This window comes from Coregonus clupeaformis, chromosome 29, assembly GCF_020615455.1.
Source record: "Coregonus clupeaformis isolate EN_2021a chromosome 29, ASM2061545v1, whole genome shotgun sequence".
NCBI lineage: Eukaryota > Metazoa > Chordata > Actinopteri > Salmoniformes > Salmonidae > Coregonus > Coregonus clupeaformis.
This window is the reverse complement of record NC_059220.1, coordinates 6,621,581-6,647,017: the sequence shown is the minus strand read 5'-3', so window position 1 is coordinate 6,647,017 and position 25,437 is coordinate 6,621,581. Positions and strand designations below refer to the sequence as shown.

General features: G+C 43.1%; 1 protein-coding gene across 1 annotated transcript in view; it reads left to right on the top strand.

Annotated features, from left to right (window-relative positions):
- The first annotated feature begins 20,281 nt into the window (after positions 1-20,281).
- Positions 20,282-25,437, top strand: part of capn3a (calpain 3a, (p94)) — a 61,666-nt gene continuing 56,510 nt past the window's right edge. The window contains exons 1-2 of the mRNA XM_045209083.1: positions 20,282-20,668; positions 24,011-24,080. Of these exons, the coding sequence (XP_045065018.1) occupies positions 20,417-20,668; positions 24,011-24,080 (322 nt within the window). The 5' untranslated portion in view covers positions 20,282-20,416. The remainder of the gene's footprint in view (positions 20,669-24,010; positions 24,081-25,437) is intronic.

Here is a 25,437-nt window from a genome sequence, read left to right as displayed (position 1 = left end):
GACCTGCACCAGGCTGGGAAGACTGAATCTGCAATAGGTAAGCAGCTTGGTTTGAAGAAATCAACTGTGGGAGCAATTATTAGGAAATGGAAGAAATACAAGACCACTGATAATCTCCCTCGATCTGGGGCTCCACGCAAGATCTCACCCCGTGGGGTCAAAATGATCACAAGAACGGTGAGCAAAAATCCCAGAACCACACGGGGGGACCTAGTGAATGACCTGCAGAGAGCTGGGACCAAAGTAACAAAGCCTACCATCAGTAACACACTATGCCGCCAGGGACTCAAATCCTGCAGTGCCAGACGTGTCCCCCTGCTTAAGCCAATACATGTCCAGGCCCGTCTGAAGTTTGCTAGTGTGCATTTGGATGATCCAGAAGAGGATTGGGAGAATGTCATATGGTCAGATGAAACCAAAATAGAACTTTTTGGTAAAAACTCAACTCGTCGTGTTTGGAGGACAAAGAATGCTGAGTTGCATCCAAAGAACACCATACCTACTGTGAAGCATGGGGGTGGAAACATCATGCTTTGGGGCTGTTTTTCTGCAAAGGGACCAGGACGACTGATCCGTGTAAAGGAAAAAATGAATGGGGCCATGTATCGTGAGATTTTGAGTGAAAACCTCCTTCCATCAGCAAGGGCATTGAAGATGAAACGTGGCTGGGTCTTTCAGCATGACAATGATCCCAAACACACCGCCCGGGCAACGAAGGAGTGGCTTCGTAAGAAGCATTTCAAGGTCCTGGAGTGGCCTAGCCAGTCTCCAGATCTCAACCCCATAGAAAATCTTTGGAGGGAGTTGAAAGTCTGTGTTGCCCAGCCACAGCCCCAAAACATCACTGCTCTAGAGGAGATCTGCATGGAGGAATGGGCCAAAATACCAGCAACAGTGTGTGAAAACCTTGTGAAGACTTACAGAAAACGTTTGACCTGTGTCATTGCCAACAAAGGGTATATAACAAAGTATTGAGAAACTTTTGTTATTGACCAAATACTTATTTTCCACCATAATTTGCAAATAAATTCATTAAAAATCCTACAATGTGATTTTCTGGATTTTTGTTTCTCATTTCGTCTGTCGTAGTTGACGTGTACCTATGATGAAAATTACAGGCCTCTCTCATCTTTTTAAGTGGGAGAACTTGCACAATTGGTGACTGACTAAATACTTTTTTTCCCCCACTGTATATATATTATGCCTTTTCTTCAGCTGCCTTTCAGTGAGCAGGAAACATGGTTTGTGAATTATACCCACTCCAATAAAAAGGCTGATGTAACCGCCATGAGGGTGGGAGCATGGCGTCTTCAGCGAAAAGACGAGCAGTTGGAAAGGGAGTAAGTCCCGATGATGAAGACGATGGTGATTCAGGAGAGGAGGACAGCGGATCAGAAGAGGAGAGCAATGAAGAGGTCAAGGCCCAGGATAGAATAGACGCTGGAAGGGAAAGGAGGGGGGAATGGAGTCCTTAGAGAAGGCAAGAAACAGATATAGGTTTGGAGAAATGCAGTATTATCATAAGGAGACGTATACTTGGATGAATGAGGAGGAATGAAGGGAAAAAGAGAGGCAGAGGAGGTCTAAGAGAGAGAGGGAGGAAGATTGTGAGTTTGAGTCGGTTAAAAATGGTTGAGAAAAGGGAGAAGGTTTGTTAAAGGAGAGTGGTAGGAAATGTAAGCAGAGTGAGCTGAAGACAGGAGGAGAAATGGAAGTGGAAGTGAATGAGGGCGATGTATCGGAGGTGGAAGGTGTGGTGAAGTACTCGGAGCCCGAGGCTAGCACCGAGGGTCAGGATGAAGATGAGTCTGTGACAGCAGGAGTGAAGTTTGTGGAAAAAATGGATCCTAGCCTCCAAACGTTAGCTAGGCTAGTGTCTGTTCTGCGCACAAGACAGAGAAAGAGACAGAAGATGTCTGTGCATGACTGACTAATAGTAGCTATTTCATGTAGTTTTATTGAAGAAGCCAACAGTGCCTTAGCCAACGTGTAACAACTTCGATATCCGGCATGTAAAACAATGGCATAACAGTTTAGCACCATACCAACAGGTGGCATCCAAGCCTTACACTTTCCTTTAAATGTTGAAGTTTTGAACCACAACAGATAACAAATAGATCCAACATCCTTGCCTACAATGCTCAACTGAAAATATATTGTTCGTCTTTTTATTTTTTACACGATGCAATAAAACTTGATACTTCAACAATAGTTAAACTGTGTGTCCTCCCTAAAGTCCCTCATCCAATCCTATCGGCTTTAGGTTAGTGAAACCTGTCTTTGGGTGGTCATGGCAGATGGCCAGCGGGTCTTTCAGTGTCTGCGGTGCAGGTCAATGTGCTCTTGGCCTATCAACAGGATTCTCCAGCGTTTACACACTGTTTCCTTCAGCATCTCAACCTCTCAACCCCTCAGCCTCTTGTCTTAACATGGTCTAAGGACGTCCTCAACCCCTCAGCCTCTTGTCTTAACATGGTCTAAGGACGTCCTCAACCCCTCAGCCTCTTGTCTTAACAGGGTCTAATACGTCCTCAACCCCTCAGCCTCTTGTCTTAACAGGGTCTAAGGACGTCCTCAACCCCTCAGCCTCTTGTCTTAACAGGGTCTAAGGACGTCCTCAACCCCTCGTCTTGTCTTAACAGGGTCTAAGGACGTCCTCAACCCCTCAGCCTCTTGTCTTAATAGGGTCTAAGGACGTCCTCAACCCCTCAGCCTCTTGTCTTAACAGGGTCTAATACGTCCTCAACCCCTCAGCCTCTTGTCTTAACAGGGTCTAAGGACGTCCTCAACCCCTCAGCCTCTTGTCTTAACAGGGTCTAATACGTCCTCAACCCCTCAGCCTCTTGTCTTAACATGGTCTAAGGACGTCCTCAACCCCTCAGACTCTTGTCTTAACAGGGTCTAATACGTCCTCAACCCCTCAGCCTCTTGTCTTAATAGGGTCTAAGGACGTCCTCAACCCCTCAGCCTCTTGTCATAACATGGTCTAAGGACGTCCTCAACCCCTCAGCCTCTTGTCTTAACAGGGTCTAAGGACGTCCTCAACCCCTCAGCCTCTTGTCTTAATAGGGTCTAATACGTCCTCAACCCCTCAGCCTCTTGTCTTAACATGGTCTAAGGACGTCCTCAACCCCTCAGCCTCTTGTCTTAACAGGGTCTAAGGACGTCCTCAACCCCTCAGCCTCTTGTCTTAATAGGGTCTAAGGACGTCCTCAACCCCTCAGCCTCTTGTCTTAACATGGTCTAAGGACGTCCTCAATCCCTCAGCCTCTTGTCTTAACAGGGTCTAAGGACGTCCTCAACCCCTCAGCCTCTTGTCTTAACATGGTCTAATACGTCCTCAACCCCTCAGCCTCTTGTCTTAACATGGTCTAAGGACGTCCTAAACCCCTCAGCCTCTTGTCTTAACAGGGTCTAAGGACATCCTCAACCCCTCAGCCTCTTGTCTTAATAGGGTCTAAGGACGTCCTCAACCCCTCAGCCTCTTGTCTTAACATGGTCTAAGGACGTCCTCAACCCCTCAGCCTCTTGTCTTAACAGGGTCTAAGGACGTCCTCAACCCCTCAGCCTCTTGTCTTAACATGGTCTAATACGTCCTCAACCCCTCAGCCTCTTGTCTTAATAGGGTCTAAGGACGTCCTCAACCCCTCAGCCTCTTGTCTTGTCTTAACAGGGTCTAAGGACGTCCTCAACCCCTCGTCTTGTCTTGTCTTAACAGGGTCTAAGGACGTCCTCAACCCCTCAGCCTCTTGTCTTAACAGGGTCTAAAGACGTCCTCAACCCCTCAGCCTCTTGTCTTGTCTTAACAGGGTCTAAAGACGTCCTCAACCCCTCAGCCTCTTGTCTTGTCTTAACAGGGTCTAAAGACGTCCTCAACCACTCAGCCTCTTGTCTTAATAGGGTCTATGGACGTCCTCAACCCCTCAGCCTCTTGTCTTGTCTTAACAGGGTCTAAAGACGTCCTCAACCCCTCAGCCTCTTGTCTTAATAGGGTCTATGGACGTCCTCAACCCCTCAGCCTCTTGTCTTGTCTTAACAGGGTCTAATACGTCCTCAACCCCTCAGCCTCTTGTCTTAATAGAGTCTAAGGACGTCCTCAACCCCTCAGCCTCTTGTCTTGTCTTAACAGGGTCTAAGGACGTCCTCAACCCCTCAGCCTCTTGTCTTGTCTTAACAGGGTCTAAGGACGTCCTCAACCCCTCAGCCTCTTGTTTTGTCTTAACAGGGTCTATGGACGTCCTCAACCCCTCAGCCTCTTATCTTAACAGGGTCTAAAGACGTCCTCAACCCCTCAGCCTCTTGTCTTAATAGGGTCTATGGACGTCCTCAACCCCTCAGCCTCTTGTCTTAATAGGGTCTAAGGACGTCCTCAACCCCTCAGCCTCTTGTCTTGTCTTAACATGGTCTAAGGACGTCCTCAACCACTCAGCCTCTTGTCTTAACAGGGTCTAATACGTCCTCAACCCCTCAGCCTCTTGTCTTAACATGGTCTAAGGACGTCCTCAACCCCTCAGCCTCTTGTCTTAACAGGGTCTAAGGACGTCCTCAACCCCTCAGCCTCTTGTCTTAATATGGTCTAATACGTCCTCAACCCCTCAGCCTCTTGTCTTAACAGGGTCTAAGGACGTCCTCAACCCCTCAGCCTCTTGTCTTAACAGGGTCTAAGGACGTCCTCAACCCCTCAGCCTCTTGTCTTAATAGGGTCTAAGGACGTCCTCAACCCCTCAGCCTCTTGTCTTAACAGGGTCTAAGGACGTCCTCAACCCCTCAGCCTCTTGTCTTAACAGGGTCTAAGGACGTCCTCAACCCCTCAGCCTCTTGTCTTAACAGGGTCTAAGGACGTCCTCAACCCCTCAGCCTCTTGTCTTAACAGGGTCTAAAGACGTCCTCAACCCCTCAGCCTCTTGTCTTAATAGGGTCTATGGACGTCCTCAACCCCTCAGCCTCTTGTCTTAATAGGGTCTATGGACGTCCTCAACCCCTCAGCCTTTTGTCTTGTCTTAACAGGGTCTAAAGACGTCCTCAACCCCTCAGCCTCTTGTCTTAATAGGGTCTAAGGACGTCCTCAACCCCTCGTCTTGTCTTAATAGGGTCTAAGGACGTCCTCAACCCCTCAGCCTCTTGTCTTAACAGGGTCTAAGGACGTCCTCAACCCCTCAGCCTCTTGTCTTAACAGGGTCTAAGGACGTCCTCAACCACTCTTCTTGTCTTAATAGGGTCTAAGGACGTCCTCAACCCCTCGTCTTGTCTTAACAGGGTCTAAGGACGTCCTCAACCCCTCAGCCTCTTGTCTTAACAGGGTCTAAGGACGTCCTCAACCACTCTTCTTGTCTTAATAGGGTCTAAGGACGTCCTCAACCCCTCGTCTTGTCTTAATAGGGTCTAAGGACGTCCTCAACCCCTCAGCCTCTTGTCTTAACAAGGTCTAACAACGTCCTCAACCACTCTTCTTGTCTTAACAGTTACATTTTGAATTGACCAAATGGTTCTACATAGAACCCCCCTTTATTTTAATCTAAGAGTGTATGTGTTTATTAAACACAGTATTTCCTCTTGCTTCTAGCTAGCATTTAGTTCGCAGCAGCACAGGTTTGTATGAACCTTGCTGTTTGCCACTCAGACCTTTTCAACAATGTTGCAAAATATGAATTCCATCTTCCCCCTGCCGTAGTCCGGCACAGTGGGCAAGTCATAATACCCATAAAACCTAGAGGTCGAGCACGGAAATGGTTCCAATCGTTTTTCCACCGTTCATTTTTCACATTGTGAATTTTATAAACACTTCAAAATAAGTATGTGTTTGGTGTAGGCTTACCTTGGCGTGACGTTTTGATAACCGTGTAATTCTCTCTCGGACAAGGTGAGTTTTATCAATATATATTCGCCTCAATTTACTCTAAAAAATTCGAAATGCTAATTAGTGACAGAAAAAGACCTCAGCAAGACTACAAATTCCTACAGGAAGCTCCTGTACCTCATGTCTAGTCGACACTGTCAGCTACCCTTCACCAGCGGGATCAGAGACCTTCTGTGTCCAATCCATGATGAATCATATGTGCTGTATTGAAATGAATTGAATAAAGTGTTGAACTTCTTCCATCCCCTTTCTCAGTTTTAGCTAGCCACTGACTACACTTTAGCTAGCTAGTTAGCATAGCAGTAGATCAAAAAAATCATTTTGTTTTACTTAGCCTAGATCATTGTTTGTACAGAATGTCGACTTTGCTGTCTATTTTAGACCTTATGGCATTCTTCAAGGATGAGCATCAGAACATTAAAAGGAGGGAAGACCTCTAGAAGTCTGGCCATGTGGAGAAGTGCAGCTACAGTGAGGGGAAACTTAGCGGTTTGGTCAGGGCCAGCGTGAGGGATCCAGTTTATCCTGTGTCGGTGAGTGTAGCTATGGTCAGGGCCTGCGTGAGGGATACAGTTTATCCTGTGTCGGTGAGTGTAGCTGTTAAGTTAAGTTTGAGCATCTTAGCAATATCATGTGTTCTATACAGCTGTCAACATTATACAAGGAAAGAGCTACTTAATCAATGATATAATAATCATTAACCAGATTACCCCGGATACCAGATTTCGACGAATGATAACTCCGTTCTAGAATGTTGTCATTGATGAGAATGAATAAAAAAATCTATTGACGTTCAGAATTGACTTTGTTTAGAAATCCAGCTTGTATTGTAGTTTCATGACCAGAGACAAATCTTCAAAGGCACAGTATTTATTTATTCAGAGGGGTACAGTGAGGGAATAAAAGTATTTGATCCCCTGCTGATTTTGTACGTTTGCCCACTGACAAAGACATGATCAGTCTATAATTTTAATGGTAGGTTTATTTGAACAGTGAGAGACAGAATAACAACAACAAAATCCAGAAAAACACATGTCAAAAATGTTATAAATTGATTTGCATTTTAATGAGGGAAATAAGTATTTGACCCCTCTGCAAAACATGACTTAGTACTTGGTGGTAAAACCCTTGTTGGCAATCACAGAGGTCAGACGTTTCTTGTAGTTGGCCACCAGGTCTGCACACATCTCAGGAGGGATTTTGTCCCACTCCTCTTTGCAGATCTTCTCCAAGTCATTAAGGTTTCGAGGCTGACGTTTGGCAACTCAAACCTTCAGCTCCCTCCACAGATTTTCTATGGGATTAAGATCTGGAGACTGGCTAGGCCACTCCAGGACCTTAATGTGCTTCTTCTTGAGCCACTCCTTTGTTGCCTTGGCCGTGTGTTTTGGGTCATTGTCATGCTGGAATACCCATCCACGACCCATTTTCAATGCCCTGGCAGAGGGAAGGAGGTTCTCACCCAAGATTTGACGGTACATGGCCCCGTCCATCGTCCCTTTGATGCGGTGAAGTTGTCCTGTCCCCTTAGCAGAAAAACACCCCCAAAGCATAATGTTTCCACCTCCATGTTTGACAGTGGGGATTGTGTTCTTGGGGTCATAGGCAGCATTCCTCCTCCTCCAAACACGGCGAGTTGAGTTGATGCCAAAGAGCTCGATTTTGGTCTCATCTGACCACAACACTTTCACCCAGTTCTCCTCTGAATCATTCAGATGTTCATTGGCAAACTTCAGACGGGCCTGTATATGTGCTTTCTTGTGCAGGGGGACCTTGCGGCCGCTGCAGGATTTCAGTCCTTCACGGCGTAGTGTGTTACCAATTGTTATCTTGGTGACTATGGTCCCAGTTGCCTTGAGATCATTGACAAGATCCTCCTGTGTAGTTCTGGGCTGATTCCTCACCGTTCTCATGATCATTGCAACTCCACAAGGTGAGATATTGCATGGAGCCCCAGGCCGAGGGAGATTGACAGTTCTTTTGTGTTTCTTCCATTTGCGAATAATTGCACCAACTGTTGTCACCTTCTCACCAAGCTGCTTGGCGATGGTTTTGTAGCCCATTCCAGCCTTGTGTAGGTCTACAATCTTGTCCCTGACATCCTTGGAGAGCTCTTTGGTCTTGGCCATGGTGGAGAGTTTGGAATCTGATTGATTGATTGCTTCTGTGGACAGGTGTCTTTTATACAGGTAACAAACTGAGATTAGGAGCACTCCCTTTAAGAGTGTGCTCCTAATCTCAGCTCGTTACCTGTATAAATGACACCTGGGAGCCAGACATCTTTCTGATTGAGAGGGGGTCAAATACTTATTTCCCTCATTAAAATGCAAATCAATTTATAACATTTTTGACATGCGTTTTTCTGGATTTTTTTGTTGTTATTCTGTCTCTCACTGTTCAAATAAACCTACCATTAAAATTATAGACTGATCATTTCTTTGTCAGTGGGCAAACGTACAAAATCAGCATGGGATCAAATACTTTTTTCCCTCACTGTAGATTGTAACGTCTATCAATGTAATTGTCTGCATCACTTCCAATCCCCCATATGTATATATATTATATATATATATATATATATATATATATATATATATATATATATATATATATATATATATATATATATATATATATATATATATATATATATATATATATATACACTACCGTTCAAAAGTTTGGGGTCACTTAGAAATGTCCTTGTTTTCTTTCAGCAATTTTTTTGTCCATTAAAATAACATCAAATTGATCAGAAATACAGTGTAGACATTGTTAATGTTGTAAATGGCTATTGTAGCTAGAAACTGCTGATTTTGTATGGAATATCTACATAGGCGTAAAGGGGCCCATTATCAGCAACCATCAGTCCTGTGTTCCAATGGCACGTTGTGTTTGCTAATCCAAGTTGATCATTTTAAAAGGCTAATTGATCATTAGAAAACCCTTTTGCAATTATGTTAGCACAGCTGAAAACTGTTGTGCTGATTCAAGAAGCAATAAAACTGGCGTTCTTGAGACTAGTTGAGTATCTGGAGCATCAGCAATTGTGGGTTCGATTACAGTCTCAAAATGGCCAGAAACAAATAACTTTCTTCTGAAACTCGTCAGTCTATTCTTGTTCTGAGAAATGAAGGCTATTCCATGCGAGAAATTGCCAAGAAACTGAAGATCTCGTACAACGCTGTGTACTACTCCCTTCACAGAACAGCGCAAACTGGCTCTAACCAGAATAGAAAGAGGAGTGGGAGGCCCCGGTGCACAACTGAGCAAGAGGACAAATACATTAGAGTGTCTAGTTTAAGAAACAGACGCCTCACAGGCCCTCAACTGGCAGCTTCATTAAATAGTACCCACAAAACACCAGTCTCAACGTCAACAGTGAAGAGGCTACTCCGGGATGCTGACCTTCTAGACAGAGTTGCAAAGAAAAAGCCATATCTCAGACTGGCCAATAAAAATAAAAGATTACGATGGGCAGTCTGAGAAATGGCTCCCGAGGAGAGAAGACGACCAGAGGAGAGAAGACGACCAGAGGAGAGAAGACCACCAGAGGAGAGAAGACCACCAGAGGAGAGAAGACCACCAGAGGAGAGAAGACGACCAGAGGAGAGAAGACCACCAGAGGAGAGAAGACCACCAGAGGAGAGAAGACCACCAGAGGAGAGAAGACCACCAGAGGAGAGAAGACCACCAGAGGAGAGAAGACGACCAGAGGAGAGAAGACATCCAGAGGAGAGAAGACAACCAGAGGAGAGAAGACATAAACATTTACATATGTACATTGATGTTCAGAAAAACCTTAAAGCCACACTGTAAATTGAGTTAATTGGGAAGTCAAAAAGGTTTGTGACAGAAGTGAACTCATTATACGCTCACAGGCTAGATATATTTCCTTATATTCACTGACTGAACATCATTGTGACATGTTGTGGAATAGCAACATCATTGTGAGATGTTGTGGAATAGGAACATCATTGTGACATGTTGTGGAATAGGAACATCATTGTGACATGTTGTGGAATAGCAACATCATTGTGAGATGTTGTGGAATAGGAACATCATTGTGACATGTTGTGGAATAGGAACATCATTGTGACATGTTGTGGAATAGGAACATCATTGTGAGATGTTGTGGAATAGGAACATCATTGTGAGATGTTGTGGAATAGGAACATCATTGTGAGATGTTGTGGAATAGGAACATCATTGTGACATGTTGTGGAATAGGAACATCATTGTGACATGTTGTGGAATAGGAACATCATTGTGAGATGTTGTGGAATAGGAACATCATTGTGAGATGTTGTGGAATAGGAACATCATTGTGAGATGTTGTGGAATAGGAACATCATTGTGAGATGTTGTGGAATAGGAACATCATTGTGAGATGTTGTGGAATAGGAACATCATTGTGAGATGTTGTGGAATAGGAACATCATTGTGAGATGTTGTGGAATAGGAACATCATTGTGAGATGTTGTGGAATAGGAACATCATTGTGAGATGTTGTGGAATAGGAACATCATTGTGAGATGTTGTGGAATAGGAACATCATTGTGAGATGTTGTGGAATAGGAACATCATTGTGAGATGATGTGGAATAGGAACATCATTGTGAGATGTTGTGGAATAGGAACATCATTGTGAGATGTTGTGGAATAGGAACATCATTGTGAGATGTTTCCCCATGGTACTTCACTACAACCATCAGAGGGTTAAAACTCTAACGTCTTATAACTTCAAACCATTTGTTTTATTTGACCAAAGAAGTTTTCGAAAGGAAACACTTAGATAGTATTTTTATTTTATTTTATTTCACCTTTATTTAACCAGGTAAGCCAGTTGAGAACAAGTTCTCATTTACAACTGCGACCTGGCCAAGATAAAGCAAAGCAGTGCGATAAAAACAACAACACAGAGTTACATATGGAATAAACAAAACGTACAGTCAATAACACAATAGAAAATATATATACAGTGTGTGCAAATGTAGAAAGTTATGGAGGTAAGGCAATAAATAGGCTATAGTGCAAAATAGTTACAATTTAGTATTAACACTGGAATGATAGATGTGCAAGAGATGATGTGCAAATAGAGATACTGGGGTGCAAATGAGCAAAATAAATAACAATATGGGGATGAGGTAGTTGGGTGGGCTAATTACAGATGGGCTGTGTACAGGTGCAGTGATCGGTAAGCTTCTCTGACAACTGATGCTTAAAGTTAGTGAGGGAGATAAGTGTCTCCAGCTTCAGAGATTTTTGTAGTTCGTTCCAGTCATTTGCAGCAGAGAACTGGAAGGAATGGCGGCCAAAGGAGGTGTTGGCTTTGGGGATGACCAGTGAGATATACCTGCTGGAACGCATACTACGGGTGGGTGTTGGGATATTGGTAGAGCATGGCGTTTGCAACGCCAGGGTTGTGGGTTCGATTCCCACGGGGGGCCAGTATGGAAAAAAATATATAATGCATGCACTCACTAACTGTAAGTCGCTCTGGATAAGAGCGTCTGCTAAATGACTAAAATGTAAATGTAAAATGTGTTGCTATGGTGACCAATGATCTAAGATAAGGCGGGGATTTGCCTAGAAGTGATTTATAGATGACCTGGAGCCAGTGGGTTTGGCGACGAATATGTAGTGAGGGCCAGCCAACGAGAGCGTACAGGTCACAATGGTGGGTAGTATATGGGGCTTTGGTGACAAAATGGATAGCACTGTGATAGACTACATCCAATTTGCTGAGTAGACTGTTGGAAGCTATTTTGTAAATGACATCGCCGAAGTCAAAGATCGGTAGGATAGTCAGCTTTACGAGGGCATGTTTAGCAGCATGAGTGAAGGAGGCTTTGTTGCGAAATAGGAAGCCGATTCTAGATTTAACTTTGGATTGGAGATGCTTAATGTGAGTCTGGAAGGAGAGTTTACGGTCTAACTAGACACCTAGGTATTTGTAGTTGTCCACATATTCTAAGTCAGACCCGCTGAGAGTAGTGATTCTAGTCGGGCGGGCAGGTGCAAGCAGTGTTTGATTGAAGAGCATGCAATTAGTTTTATTAGCGTTTAAGAGCAGTTGGAGGCCACGGAAGGAGTGTTGTATGGCATTGAAGCTCGTTTGGAGGTTTGTTAACACAGTGTCCAGTGAAGGGCCAGATGTATACAAAATGGTGTCGTCTGCATAGAGGTGGATCTGAGAGTCACCAGCAGCAAGAGCGACATCATTGATATACACAGAGAATAGAGTCGGTCCGAGAATTGAACCCTGTGGCACCCCCATAGAGACTGCCAGAGGTCCAGACAACAGGCCATCCGATTTGACACATTGAACTCTATCTGAGAAGTAGTTGGTGAACCAGGCGAGGCAGTCATTTGAGAAACCAGACAAGGATATGGAAGGATATGAGTACAGTGGAGGTACACCTAAGCATTGGGTAACTATGAAAGAGATAGCATCACTGGAGGTACCGATTGAGCCGGTCTCCGCGTGTATTGGGGGGATGGGACAAAGGAGCTATCTGAGGCAGGTTGAGAGTGACTTGGGGTTCTACAGTGAAATAGTACAATAAGAACTAACCCAAACAGCAATAGGCTAGGCATATTGACATGGGAGAGAGGCATAAAGCAATCACAGGTGTTATTCGAGAGGGCTAAGACAACAACTGGTAATGGCGCCGAAAGTTTGGGCTGAGGCTAAACAGATTAACAGGACAGGGTACCGTGTAAAGGAACAGTCCAGCAGGCATTAGCCTCAGTGATCATAAGGTCCAGTGAACAGCAATAGGTAAGTCCGGGAGCAGATCGTAGGCTGCTAAAGCACAGGCGAGCAGGAGGCACGGCTGTTGATTGCGCGTGCTAGCGGGCCGGGGCTAGCAGATGGATCTTCATGGTCGTCGCAACGGGAAGCCTGTTGAAACCACATCAGACGATTACGTCGGCAGACCAGTTGTGATGGATCGGCGGGGCTTCGTGTCGACACTAGGAGGTCCCGTCCGGTTGACAGAGAGGTAGATAGCCGGGAGATGGGCCTGGCTCGAGGCTAGCTCAAGGCTAACTGGTGCGTCGGGACAGTGGTGATTAGCCAACAACAGCCATTCGGTTGCAGCTAGCTAGTTGCGATGATCCGGTGTTAAGGTCCAGTGATTCAGTGATTCCGGCAGAAAATCCGATAGGTTCTGGGTCGATAGCGCGATGTGCAGACTGGCCGATAATTGTCCAGGCTAGAGCTGGCTGGTAGGTAGTGCAGGCCACGGACAGTGGTGAAGACTGCTAACGGTGGCTAATAGCAAGTAGCTAGTTAGCTGGCTAGTTTCAGCCGTAGGTTCTTGATAAAAATAAAGAAATAATAGAATCCGTTCCACATTGGGTGAGGCGGGTTGCAGGAAAGTATATTTAGTTAAAGGATGGAAAGTGAGATAGAGAAATATATACGAAAAAAATACACAAAAACTAAAAAAGAGGCTATTTACACGAGGACACAACACAATACACGACCACACTACTACGCCATCTTGGATAAAACCATGTAGATGTATTAGATCATGTAGATGTATTAGACCATGTAGATGTATTAGACCATGTAGATGTATTAGACCATGTAGATGTATTAGACCATGTAGATGTATTAGACCATGTAGATGTATTAAACCATGTAGATGTATAACCATGTAGATGTATTAGACCATGTAGATGTATTAGACCATGTAGATGTATTAAACCATGTAGATGTATTAAACCATGTAGATGTATTAAACCATGTAGATGTATTAGACCATGTAGATGTATAACCATGTAGATGTATTAAACCATGTAGATGTATTAGACCATGAAGATGTATTAGACCATGTAGATGTATTAAACCATGTAGATGTATTAGACCATGTAGATGTATTAGACCATGTATATGTATATAACCATGTAGATGTATTAAACCATGTAGATGTATTAGACCATGTAGATGTATTAAACCATGTAGATGTATTAGATCATGTATATGTATTAGACCATGTAGATGTATTAGACCATGTAGATGTATTAAACCATGTAGATGTATTAGACCATGTAGATGTATTAAACCATGTAGATGTATTAGACCATGTAGATGTATTAAACCATGTAGATGTATTAAACCATGTAGATGTATTAGACCATGTAGATGTATTAAACCATGTAGATGTATTAGACCATGTAGATGTATTAAACCATGTAGATGTATTAAACCATGTAGATGTATTAGACCATGTAGATGTATTAAACCATGTAGATGTATTAGACCATGTAGATGTATTAGACCATGTAGATGTATTAGACCATGTAGATGTATTAGACCATGTAGATGTATTAAACCATGTAGATGTATTAAACCATGTAGATGTATTAGACCATGTAGATGTATTAGACCATGTAGATGTATTAGACCATGTAGATGTATTAGACCATGTAGATGTATTAAACCATGTAGATGTATTAAACCATGTAGATGTATTAGACCATGTAGATGTATTAGACCATGTAGATGTATAACCATGTAGATGTATTAAACCATGTAGATGTATTAGACCATGTAGATGTATTAGACCATGTAGATGTATTAGACCATGTAGATGTATTAGACCATGTAGATGTATTAGACCATGTACATTTACATTTACATTTTAGTCATTTAGCAGACGCTCTTATCCAGAGCGACTTACAGGAGCAATTAGGGTTAAGTGCCTTGCTCAAGGGCACATTAACGTCATTTAGCAGACGCTCTTAGCCAGAGCGACTCACAAATTGGTGCGTTCACCCTATAGCCAGTGGGATAACCACTTTACAATTTGGGGGGGGGTTAGAAGGATTACTTTATCCTATCCCAGGTATTCCTTAAAGAGGTGGGGTTTCAAATGTCTCCGGAAGGTGGTGAGTGACTCCGCTGTCCTGGCGTCGTGAGGGAGCTTGTTCCACCATTGCGGTGCCAGAGCAGCGAACAGTTTTGACTGGGCTGAGCGGGAACTATGCTTCCGCAGAGGAAGGGGAGCCAGCAGGCCGGAGGTGGATGAACGCAATGCCCTCGTTTGGGTGTAGGGACTGATCAGAGCCTGAAGGTACAGAGGTGCCGTTCCCCTCACTGCTCCATAGGCAAGCACCATGGTCTTGTAGCAGATGCGAGCTTCAACTGGAAGCCAGTGGAGTGTGTGGAGGAGGGGGTGACGTGAGAACTTGGGAAGGTTGAACACCAGACGGGCTGCGGCATTCTGGATGAGTTGTAGGGGATTAATGGCACAGGCAGGGAGGCCAGCCAACAGCGAGTTGCAGTAGTCCAGACGGGAGATGACAAGTGCCTGGATTAGGACCTGTGCCGCTTCCTGTGTAAGGCAGGGTCGTACTCTCCGAATGTTGTAGAGCATGAACCTGCAGGAGCGGGTCACCGCCTTGATGTTGGCGGAGAACGACAGGGTGTTGTCCAGGGTCACGCCTAGGCTCTTCGCACTCTGGGAGGAGGACACAGCGGAGTTGTCAACCGTGATGGCGAGATCACGGAACGGGCAGTCCTTCCCCGGGAGGAAGAGCTGTAGATGTATTAGACCATGTAGATGTATTAGACCATGTAGATGTATTAGACCATGTAGATGTATTAGACCATGTAGATGTATTAGACCATGTAGATGTATTAGACCATGTAGATGTATTAGACCATGTAGATGTATTAGACCATGTAGATGTATTAGACCATGTAGATGTATTAAACCATGTAGATGTATTAGACCATGTAGATGTATTAGACCATGTAGATGTATTAGACCATGTAGATGTATTAGACAGTAGGAACCATGTAGATGTATTAGACCATGTAGATGTATTAGACCATGTAGATGTATTAGACCATGTAGATGTATTAGACCAGGTAGACCATGTAGATGTATTAGACCATGTAGATGTATTAGACCATGTAGATGTATTAGACCATGTAGATGTATTAGACCATGTAGATGTATTAGACCATGTAGATGTATTAGACCATGTAGATGTATTAGACCATGTAGATGTATTAGACCATGTAGATGTATTAGACCATGTAGATGTATTAGACCATGTAGATGTATTAGACCATGTAGATGTATTAGACCATGTAGATGTATTAGACCATGTAGATGTATTAAACCATGTAGATGTATTAAACCATGTAGATGTATTAGACCATGTAGATGTATAACCATGTAGATGTATTAGACCATGTAGATGTATTAGACCATGTAGATGTATTAGACCATGTAGATGTATTAAACCATGTAGATGTATTAGACCATGTAGATGTATTAAACCATGTAGATGTATTAAACCATGTAGATGTATAACCATGTAGATGTATTAGACCATGTAGATGTATTAAACCATGTAGATGTATAACCATGTAGATGTATTAGACCATGTAGATGTATTAGACCATGTAGATGTATAACCATGTAGATGTATTAGACCATGTAGATGTATTAAACCATGTAGATGTATAACCATGTAGATGTATTAGACCATGTAGATGTATTAGACCATGTAGATGTATTAGACCATGTAGATGTATTAAACCATGTAGATGTATTAAACCATGCACATTATACACCAAATTGTCTTTATGGTCTCTACTGGCCAAAATGCTATAGAAAAGACACTAGTAATGCTTGAATTGGCCTGCTAGTATTGTTCTTTAGACCATGTTACAATTATATCTGAAAACAGCAGCTTCCACGGCCCCACAGCAAAGTCGATACCGCAGTGAGATTTCAAAACTTTTAAAACCATGACCAGAGAGAGATTGATGTCAAAGGTATTGGCTGTAGTAAAAGGCCAGTTTTTAGTAAAAGGCCAGTTTTTAGTAAAAGGCCAGTTTTTAGTGAAAGGCCAGTTTTTAGTGAAAGGCCAGTTTTTAGTGAAAGGCCAGTTTTTAGTAAAAGGCCAGTTTTTAGTGAAAGGCCAGTTTTTAGTAAAAGGCCAGTTTTTAGTAAAAGGCCAGTTTTTAGTGAAAGGCCAGTTTTTAGTAAAAGGCCAGTTTTTAGTGAAAGGCCAGTTTTTAGTGAAAGGCCAGTTTTTAGTAAAAGGCCAGTTTTTAGTAAAAGGCCAGTTTTTAGTAAAAGGCCAGTTTTTAGTGAAAGGCCAGTTTTTAGTAAAAGGCCAGTTTTTAGTGAAAGGCCAGTTTTTAGTAAAAGGCCAGTTTTTAGTAAAAGGCCAGTTTTTAGTAAAAGGCCAGTTTTTAGTAAAAGGCCAGTTTTTAGTAAAAGGCCAGTTTTTAGTAAAAGGCCAGTTTTTAGTAAAAGGCCAGTTTTTAGTAAAAGGCCAGTTTTTAGTAAAAGGCCAGTTTTTAGCAAAAGGCCAGTTTTTAGCAAAAGGCCAGTTTTTAGTAAAAGGCCAGTTTTTAGTAAAAGGCCAGTTTTTAGTAAAAGGCCAGTTTTTAGTAAAAGGCCAGTTTTTAGTAAAAGGCCAGTTTTTAGTAAAAGGCCAGTTTTTAGTGAAAGGCCAGTTTTTAGTGAAAGGCCAGTTTTTAGTAAAAGGCCAGTTTTTAGTAAAAGGCCAGTTTTTAGTAAAAGGCCAGTTTTTAGTGAAAGGCCTTGCTGCAGCTGGAGACCATAGTTGATGTTGTGGATGAGCAACCTGGTCTCATGAGCATTTTGTATTATTCTGTATGTAAATCCGAGACACTCCATTTAGTATGATATGATACGTTTCGTATGGTATGTATTCATTTCTAGTTCTCCATCACCTAGTTTGTATGATATGTTACGAATTACAAGTCGTATTATATGTCACGAATCTGCAACATGTACAATATGTTAAAAATTTTGCAAAACGTATGATATGTTATGAAATGAATTCTAGCTAGGTGGCGAACGTTAGCTAGCTCGCTAACGTTGGCTAGGCTAGGGATTAGAGTTAGTGGTTAAGGTTACGTTTAGGAGTTAAAGGGTTAGCTAAAAGTAGTAAGTAGTTGAAAAGTTGCTAATTAGCTAAAATGCTAAAGTTGTCCGTGATGAGATTCGAACTCACAACCTTTAGGTTGCTAGACGTTCGCGTTATACGTCCACCCCGAACAACCACCCTACTTTTGTTTTTGCCTTAAGTAACCATCTGTCTTATGTAGCCGTACCAAACGTAACACATCATACCAATTTGAGGTGGCCCAGATTTACGTTTACTATCTTACGTCTAGTCTATGAGACCAGGCTGAGAGTGCTGACCTTTCAGGGGTCATTGTAGAACAGGAGATGGATGTGGTCAGGTGTTTTGTCATTGTGTCCTCTAACCATGGGAGGTCAGAGTTAGGGTACCTGATAACCTGTTTTTACCCCCTTTATCGCCGCTTTATGATAAACGGCCAAAGTCATAGCAACGTCATCCACGATATACTATTTTAATGAATACCGTACAGTCATTGACTGGTGGGACATCCATTGTGGTGATGAGTGAGAATTACTGTTGTGTTCTGTTTTGACTGTGTCGGAACCTTATATTCCCAAGGTCATATGTGACATTTTGGTCAAAAAATTAGTTGTTCACATAGAGTTGCTTTTTAAGTGGTCCTTTTACATGTGAGAATATTTTTTTTAAAAGTCCATTTACGATAAAGAAAAAGAAAAACATCCGAAAGTTCTATCTGCGCAAACACCTTTTAACTTGGTGCTAGCTACCTGCAATCCAACCAGACAATGCTGGGTTGTCAATCAAAAATAACTGTATGTAAGGTGATATACTTACCGAGTCATGAAAGAGGAAGACCTCACAAAACAGTTCTGACATCTTGGACTCATTATCTCAAAACTATACATTGTTCAGACAGAACCTTATAAGTCCCAAGTCTTTGATTATTCATATCACAGGTCCTGGTCCTCTTTTTCAATTGCTTAAATATCTTTTCACCACTTTTTCGGGAAGAATGGCCATGACGTTAGCTCTTTATGGTAAAAGAAAATAAATACAGGTTTAAGGCCCTTAGGAGAGGCATTGCTGTTTTGGTCTTGTTCTATATCAATATGAAAACCTCCATGGAAGGAGTATTTTACTAAAATTAAAATCTTACCACATTTTATTGATAACTAGCAAGTAGTTTACTTACTTTGGGGTGTCAGAGACCAAAAATATACATCAGTTTACTCATCCAGAGCAAAGCTTTAGCAATGTTGCTAGTTATCCATAGCATATAGTTTATTTGTCATTTTAGGGAACTATCGCTTTAATAAATGGTACCTTTAAAAGGTCAGGACCTTAATGAGTTATGAAAGAAGAATTCACTACAAAACAGTTCTGAAATCTGGGATGTGAAAACGTTGACGCTCAATATCTCAGAACTATGCTTTGCCCAGGTAGAACCTCTATAGTCCCAAAAGGTCTCCGTGTCTATTGGTCGGATGCTTAAAACGTACCTGACCGATTAAAGGGGCGTTGAAGTTCCCCTCACAGCGGTAGCTAAATTTACCTCAGAGAGAGAGAGAGCGGCGCTAATTTTACCTCAGAGAGAGAGAGAGAGCGGCGCTAATTTTACCTCAGAGAGAGAGAGAGAGAGAGAGCGGCGCTAATTTTACCTCAGAGAGAGAGAGCGGCGCTTATTTTACCTCAGAGAGAGAGAGAGAGCGGCGCTAATTTTACCTCAGAGAGAGAGAGAGCGGCGCTAATTTTACCTCAGAGAGAGAGAGAGCGGCGCTAATTTTACCTCAGGGAGAGAGAGAGAGAGAGAGCGGCGCTAAATTTACCTCAGAGAGAGAGAGAGCGGCGCTAATTTTACCTCAGAGAGAGGCGGCGCTAATTTTAGCTCAGAGAGAGAGAGAGAGCGGCGCTAATTTTACCTCAGCGAGAGAGAGCGGCGCTAATTTTACCTCAGAGAGAGAGAGAGCGGTGCTAATTTTACCTCAGAGAGAGAGAGAGAGCGGCGCTAATTTTACCTCAGCGAGAGAGAGCGGCGCTAATTTTACCTCAGAGAGAGAGAGAGCGGCGCAAATTTTACCTCAGAGAGAGAGAGAGAGAGAGAGCGGCGCTAATTTTACCTCAGAGAGAGAGAGAGCGGCCTGCTGCTGCAGTGGAGATGTGCTGAGACCGCTGTTTACGGAGCTCCATGGAGACAATGGAATAGGGTTCAAAGGGACTGAATGCCTTCTGCTGAGGCAGGCTGTCCACTGACCACTCTTTACACCACCCCTTTGTGTGGCCACACAGTAATGGAACTGGAATGACCAATCCCAAGGAACGTTGGGGCATTGTTCAGGGACCAATGGGAAATGCAACAAATAGACAACCTTTATGTGTGTGTGAGAGAGTGTGTGTGTAATGTGTGTGTGTCTGCGTGTGAGCGCATGTGTGTCAGTGTGAGTGTGTGTGTGTGTGTGTGTGTGTGTGTGTGCATGCTAATGCAGGTGAATGCATGTTGAGTCTTTTTCGCCCGGCATGCCTTTAGAGTCTACTCTATGACCAAGAGGGAGGGGGACGTCGTACAGAGACACAGCCAATCAGAGGTTAGCCTGTTAGATTTATGCCAAGGTTTTTTAGGCTTGTAATACTTCAGTGGAAGTGAAAAAAAACCAGTTTTAAAAAATCCAAAATGCCCTATACACCGTCTGGCTTTTTCTGCGACCGGTTGATCCGGGAGAGAGAGAGAAGAGACGGAGAAGGTTCCCTCAGCAAGCCCCTACGCTTCAGCGGACAGGACTTTGCCACGCTGAAACAGGAGTGCCTCACCAAGAAGTGCCTGTTTGAGGATGACACCTTCCCTGCCTCCGTGGAGTCTCTGGGGTACAAGGAGCTGGGACACAAGTCCAACAAGGTCAAGAACATCGTCTGGAAGAGACCCAAGGTAGGAGGGGGGGAACAGAGGGGACATGCAGGGGAAAAGAGGATGACCTTAATAAAGAGGGGAAGGGACGGGCACGCATGAGGGATGATATCTACAATACCAAGTCAACTGCAGCGACGTTTCAGGATGTTTTAAACGTTTCAGGATGTTTTAAACGTTTCAGGATGTTTTAAAGGGATTCACGATGGCAAAACTAATATTTCTCACAGATTTTGTGGAATCTTATCTGGATCTAAATGTTCAGCATTATGGGCTGGAATAACTGTTGATATGGCTGCTTGAAACATGGATGTGTCAGAATGGTTAGAAATGGTTATGAATCATATCGTTAAAGAATGGTTAGAAATGGTTATGAAACATATCGTTAAAGAATGGTTAGAAATGGTTATGAATCATATCGTTAAAAAATGGTTAGAAATGGTTATGAATCATATCGTTAAAGAATGGTTAGAAATGGTTATGAATCATATCGTTAAAGAATGGTTAGAAATGGTTATGAATCATATCGTTAAAGAATGGTTAGAAATGGTTATGAATCATATCGTTAAAGAATGGTTAGAAATGGTTATGAATCATATCGTTAAAGAATGGTTAGAAATGGTTATGAAACATATGGTTAAAGTAATACAGATGGAAATAGGCCCGAAATCTCTGAAAATGATTGTGTAGCTTATTGACTGGATGTGAATTTACTTTGAGGTGATTTGCATGGGTTACATCGGTTTTTGGTTAGAAAAAGCTACATTTAGCAACATTTAAAACATTATATGACTTTGGCTGGTTAAACTAAACTAAACTAAGGATTACTGCCTCTTCTTCTTCTTGGTTGTTTGTTTTTATTTCAGTGTTAGGAAACAAATAATCTATTTTGTAATTCCGAAATGGACCTGGGGCTTTTCCCACCCGGACAAATATGTATAAATAAATTTTTCAATATAGAGACCCGTTCCGAACGGATCCAAGGACGACCAGTTCCATATAGACGTGGTCGAAGTGAGGGAAGCAGCAGAAAAGTCAATTTGTAAGATATTTTATTAACCAGACCTACTGTGAGCGAGTGAAACTGGACCAAGGAGGAGGGAGGGAGGGAGAGAGGGAGGGAGGGAGAGGCAGCAACCAACCGAGCCGATTTGCGCTAGTAGACTAACGTCTAGCTTGTCATAGCTAGGTTATTTATCATCCAATATGATTACTAGTACCTGTCTTGACTGCATCAAACCGAGAGAAGCTAGTTGGCTAAAATAACTAGCTAAATTAGCTAGCTAAGTTAGCTAGCCAGCTAGCTAGGCTAATTGAGTCTGCATGCGCTTTCTTCCTGTCATACAGTTACAAATAACACCTCCATTCAGATACCTAAATAGCAGCCTACCTGTTGGCTCTTGTTCGTTGTAGCATATACTTCTCACTTAACTTTTAATTCCATAATTGTAATTCAATTTGAGATAATCTCCTAATTTGCATTGCCACACGCTCTATGACTGTAATGGCGCTTTGATGATTTGTGATTGGCCGACAACAACATCAAGCTACAGGCGCCACTCTGCATAGGCTATTCTCGTTGAGCGGTGGAGAACATACTATTCACTTTTTATCGACAATTCTCTGTCCATCGCAGTTGTAATCCACTGTGAAGCCAAATTTGTTCCCAAACTGGAGATTTAAACAATGATGGATGATCCTCCAATGATGGTTTATCGATCCCACCATTAGCCATCTACAGAGTTCCCAGCTGCGCCTCACAAAAAGGATAGTTTGAAATTCCGCCAGTTAAGATGATCATTTTGATTACAACATGCGCATAGGCTGTAGATGGCACAACGTATTCATTCGGGTTCACAATGCGGACCGAACAAGGTCCCCATACCGGACCGTTCGTATGAATACGTGTACCGTTACAGACCTAGTGAACTACCTTTGTTACTTTTATATAACGCTACACTGGCAGTCACATGATACGATACAATACAATAGAAAACAAAATAATGTTGGGGCTGTTCGGTGTCTAGGTTATCATTGGCATATATTGCAGGGTTCTTCAATTCCGGTCCTGGAGGGCCGAAACACCTCTGTTTTTTATTTATTTCTACCTGGTAGTTAATTGCACTCACCTGGTGTCCCAGGTCTGAATTAGCCCCTGATTAGAAGGAGAGGATGAAAAACAGAGGTGTTTCGGCCCTCCAGGACCGGAATTGAAGAACCCTGGCATATTGTTTATGTCAGTAATGACAGTGTTGCATCACCTTGTCGTTTTGGTGTTATAATGGTTCCCTTACAGCAGTGAACTACACTGAACAAAAATATAAACGCAACATGTAAAGTGTTGGTCGCGTGTTTCATGTGCTGAAATAAAAGATCCCAGAAATGTTCCATACGCACAAAAAAGCATATTCCTCTCCAATTTTGTGCACAAATTTGTTTACATCCCTGTTAGTGAGCATTTCTCCTTTGCCAAGATAATCCATCCACCTGACAGGTGTAGCATATCAAGAAGCTGATTAAACTTGTTGAGAATGAGAACTTGTTCTCAACTGGCTTACCGGGTTAAATAAAGGTGAAATAAAATTAAAATTAAAAAACAGCATGATCATTACACAGGTGCACCTTGTGCTGGGGACAATAAAAGGCCACTCTAAAATGTGCAGTTTTGTCACACACCACAACGCCACAGATGTCTCAAGTTTTGAGGGAGTGTGCAATTGGCATGCTGACGGCAGGAATGTCCACCAGAGCCGTGGCCAGAGAATTTAATGTTAATTTCTCTACCATAAGCCACCTCCAACGTCGTTTTAGAGGATTTGGCAGTATGTCCAACTGGCCTCACAACCGCAGACCATGTGTAACCACTCCAGCCCAGGACCTCCACATTCGGCTTCTTCACCTGCGGGATCGTCTGAGACCAGCCACCCGGACAGCTGATGAAACTGAGGAGTATTTCTGTCTGTAATAAAGCCCTTTTGTGGGTGGAAAACTAATTCTGATTCATTCTAATCCTTCTCCCACCCATGGCTGCACCCCCTGCCCAGTCATGTGAAATCCATAGATTAGAGCCTAATTTATTTATTTCAATTGACTGATTTCTTTAAATGAACTGTAACTCAGTAAAATCTTTTAAATTGTTGTATGTTGCGTTTATATTTTTGTTCAGTATAGTTTATTTCACAGTTAGATCACAGTTAGCTACTCCATTTGTTTCTACGTGAGTATTGACATAATGTGTTCCTTCAACTCCATAGTGTTGCTGTTACATTGTTATTCACTGTAATGGTTCACTATTTCACAACAGTGAACTAGTTGAGAATACATGCATTCTGTCAGCCAATCCATGTGTTTCTGTGTCTTCAGGAGATCTGCGAAAACCCTCAGTTCATTGTGGGCGGAGCCAGCAGGACAGACATTTGCCAGGGAGACCTTGGTAAAAAATAACTACAATGACCCCAACATAACACCAACACAACATTACAATGACCCCAACACTACACTACACTGACCCCAACACAACACTACACTGACCCCAACACAACACTACACTGACCCCAACACAACACTACACTGACCCCAACACTACACTACACTGACCCCAACACAACACTACACTGACCCCAACACTACACTACACTGACCCCAACACAACACTACACTGACCCCAACACAACACTACACTGACCCCAACACTACACTACAATGACCCCAACACAACACTACACTACAATGACCCCAACACAACACTACACTGACACCAACACAACACTACACTGACACCAACACAACACTACACTGACCCCAACACAACACTACACTGACACCAACACAACACTACACTACACTGACCCCAACACAACACTACACTGACCCCAACACAACACTACACTGACACCAACACAACACTACAATGACCCCAACACAACACTACACTGACACCAACACTACACTGACCCCAACATAACACTACACTGACCCCAACACAACACTACACTGACACCAACACAACACTACACTACACTGACCCCAACACAACACTACACTGACCCCAACACTACACTACACTGACCCCAACACAACACTAACCTGACCCCAACACAACACTACAATGACCCCAACACTACACTACACTGACCCCAACACAACACTAACCTGACCCCAACACAACACTACACTGACCCCAACACAACACTACACTGACCCCAACACAACACTACACTGACCCCAACACAACACTACACTGACCCCAACATAACACTACACTGACCCCAACACAACACTACACTGACCCCAACACAACACTACAATGACCCCAACACAACACTACACTGACACCAACACTACACTGACCCCAACATAACACTACACTGACCCCAACACAACACTACACTGACCCCAACACAACACTACACTGACCCCAACACAACACTACACTGACCCCAACACAACACTACAATGACCCCAACACAACACTACACTGACCCCAACATAACACTACACTGACCCCAACACAACACTACACTGACCCCAACACAACACTACACTGACCCCAACACAACACTACACTGACCCCAACACAACACTACAATGACCCCAACACAACACTACACTGACACCAACACAACACTACAATGACCCCAACACAACACTACACTGACACCAACACAACACTACACTGACCCCAACACAACACTACACTGACCCCAACACAACACTACACTGACACCAACACAACACTACACTGACCCCAACACAACACTACACTGACCCCAACACAACACTACACTGAC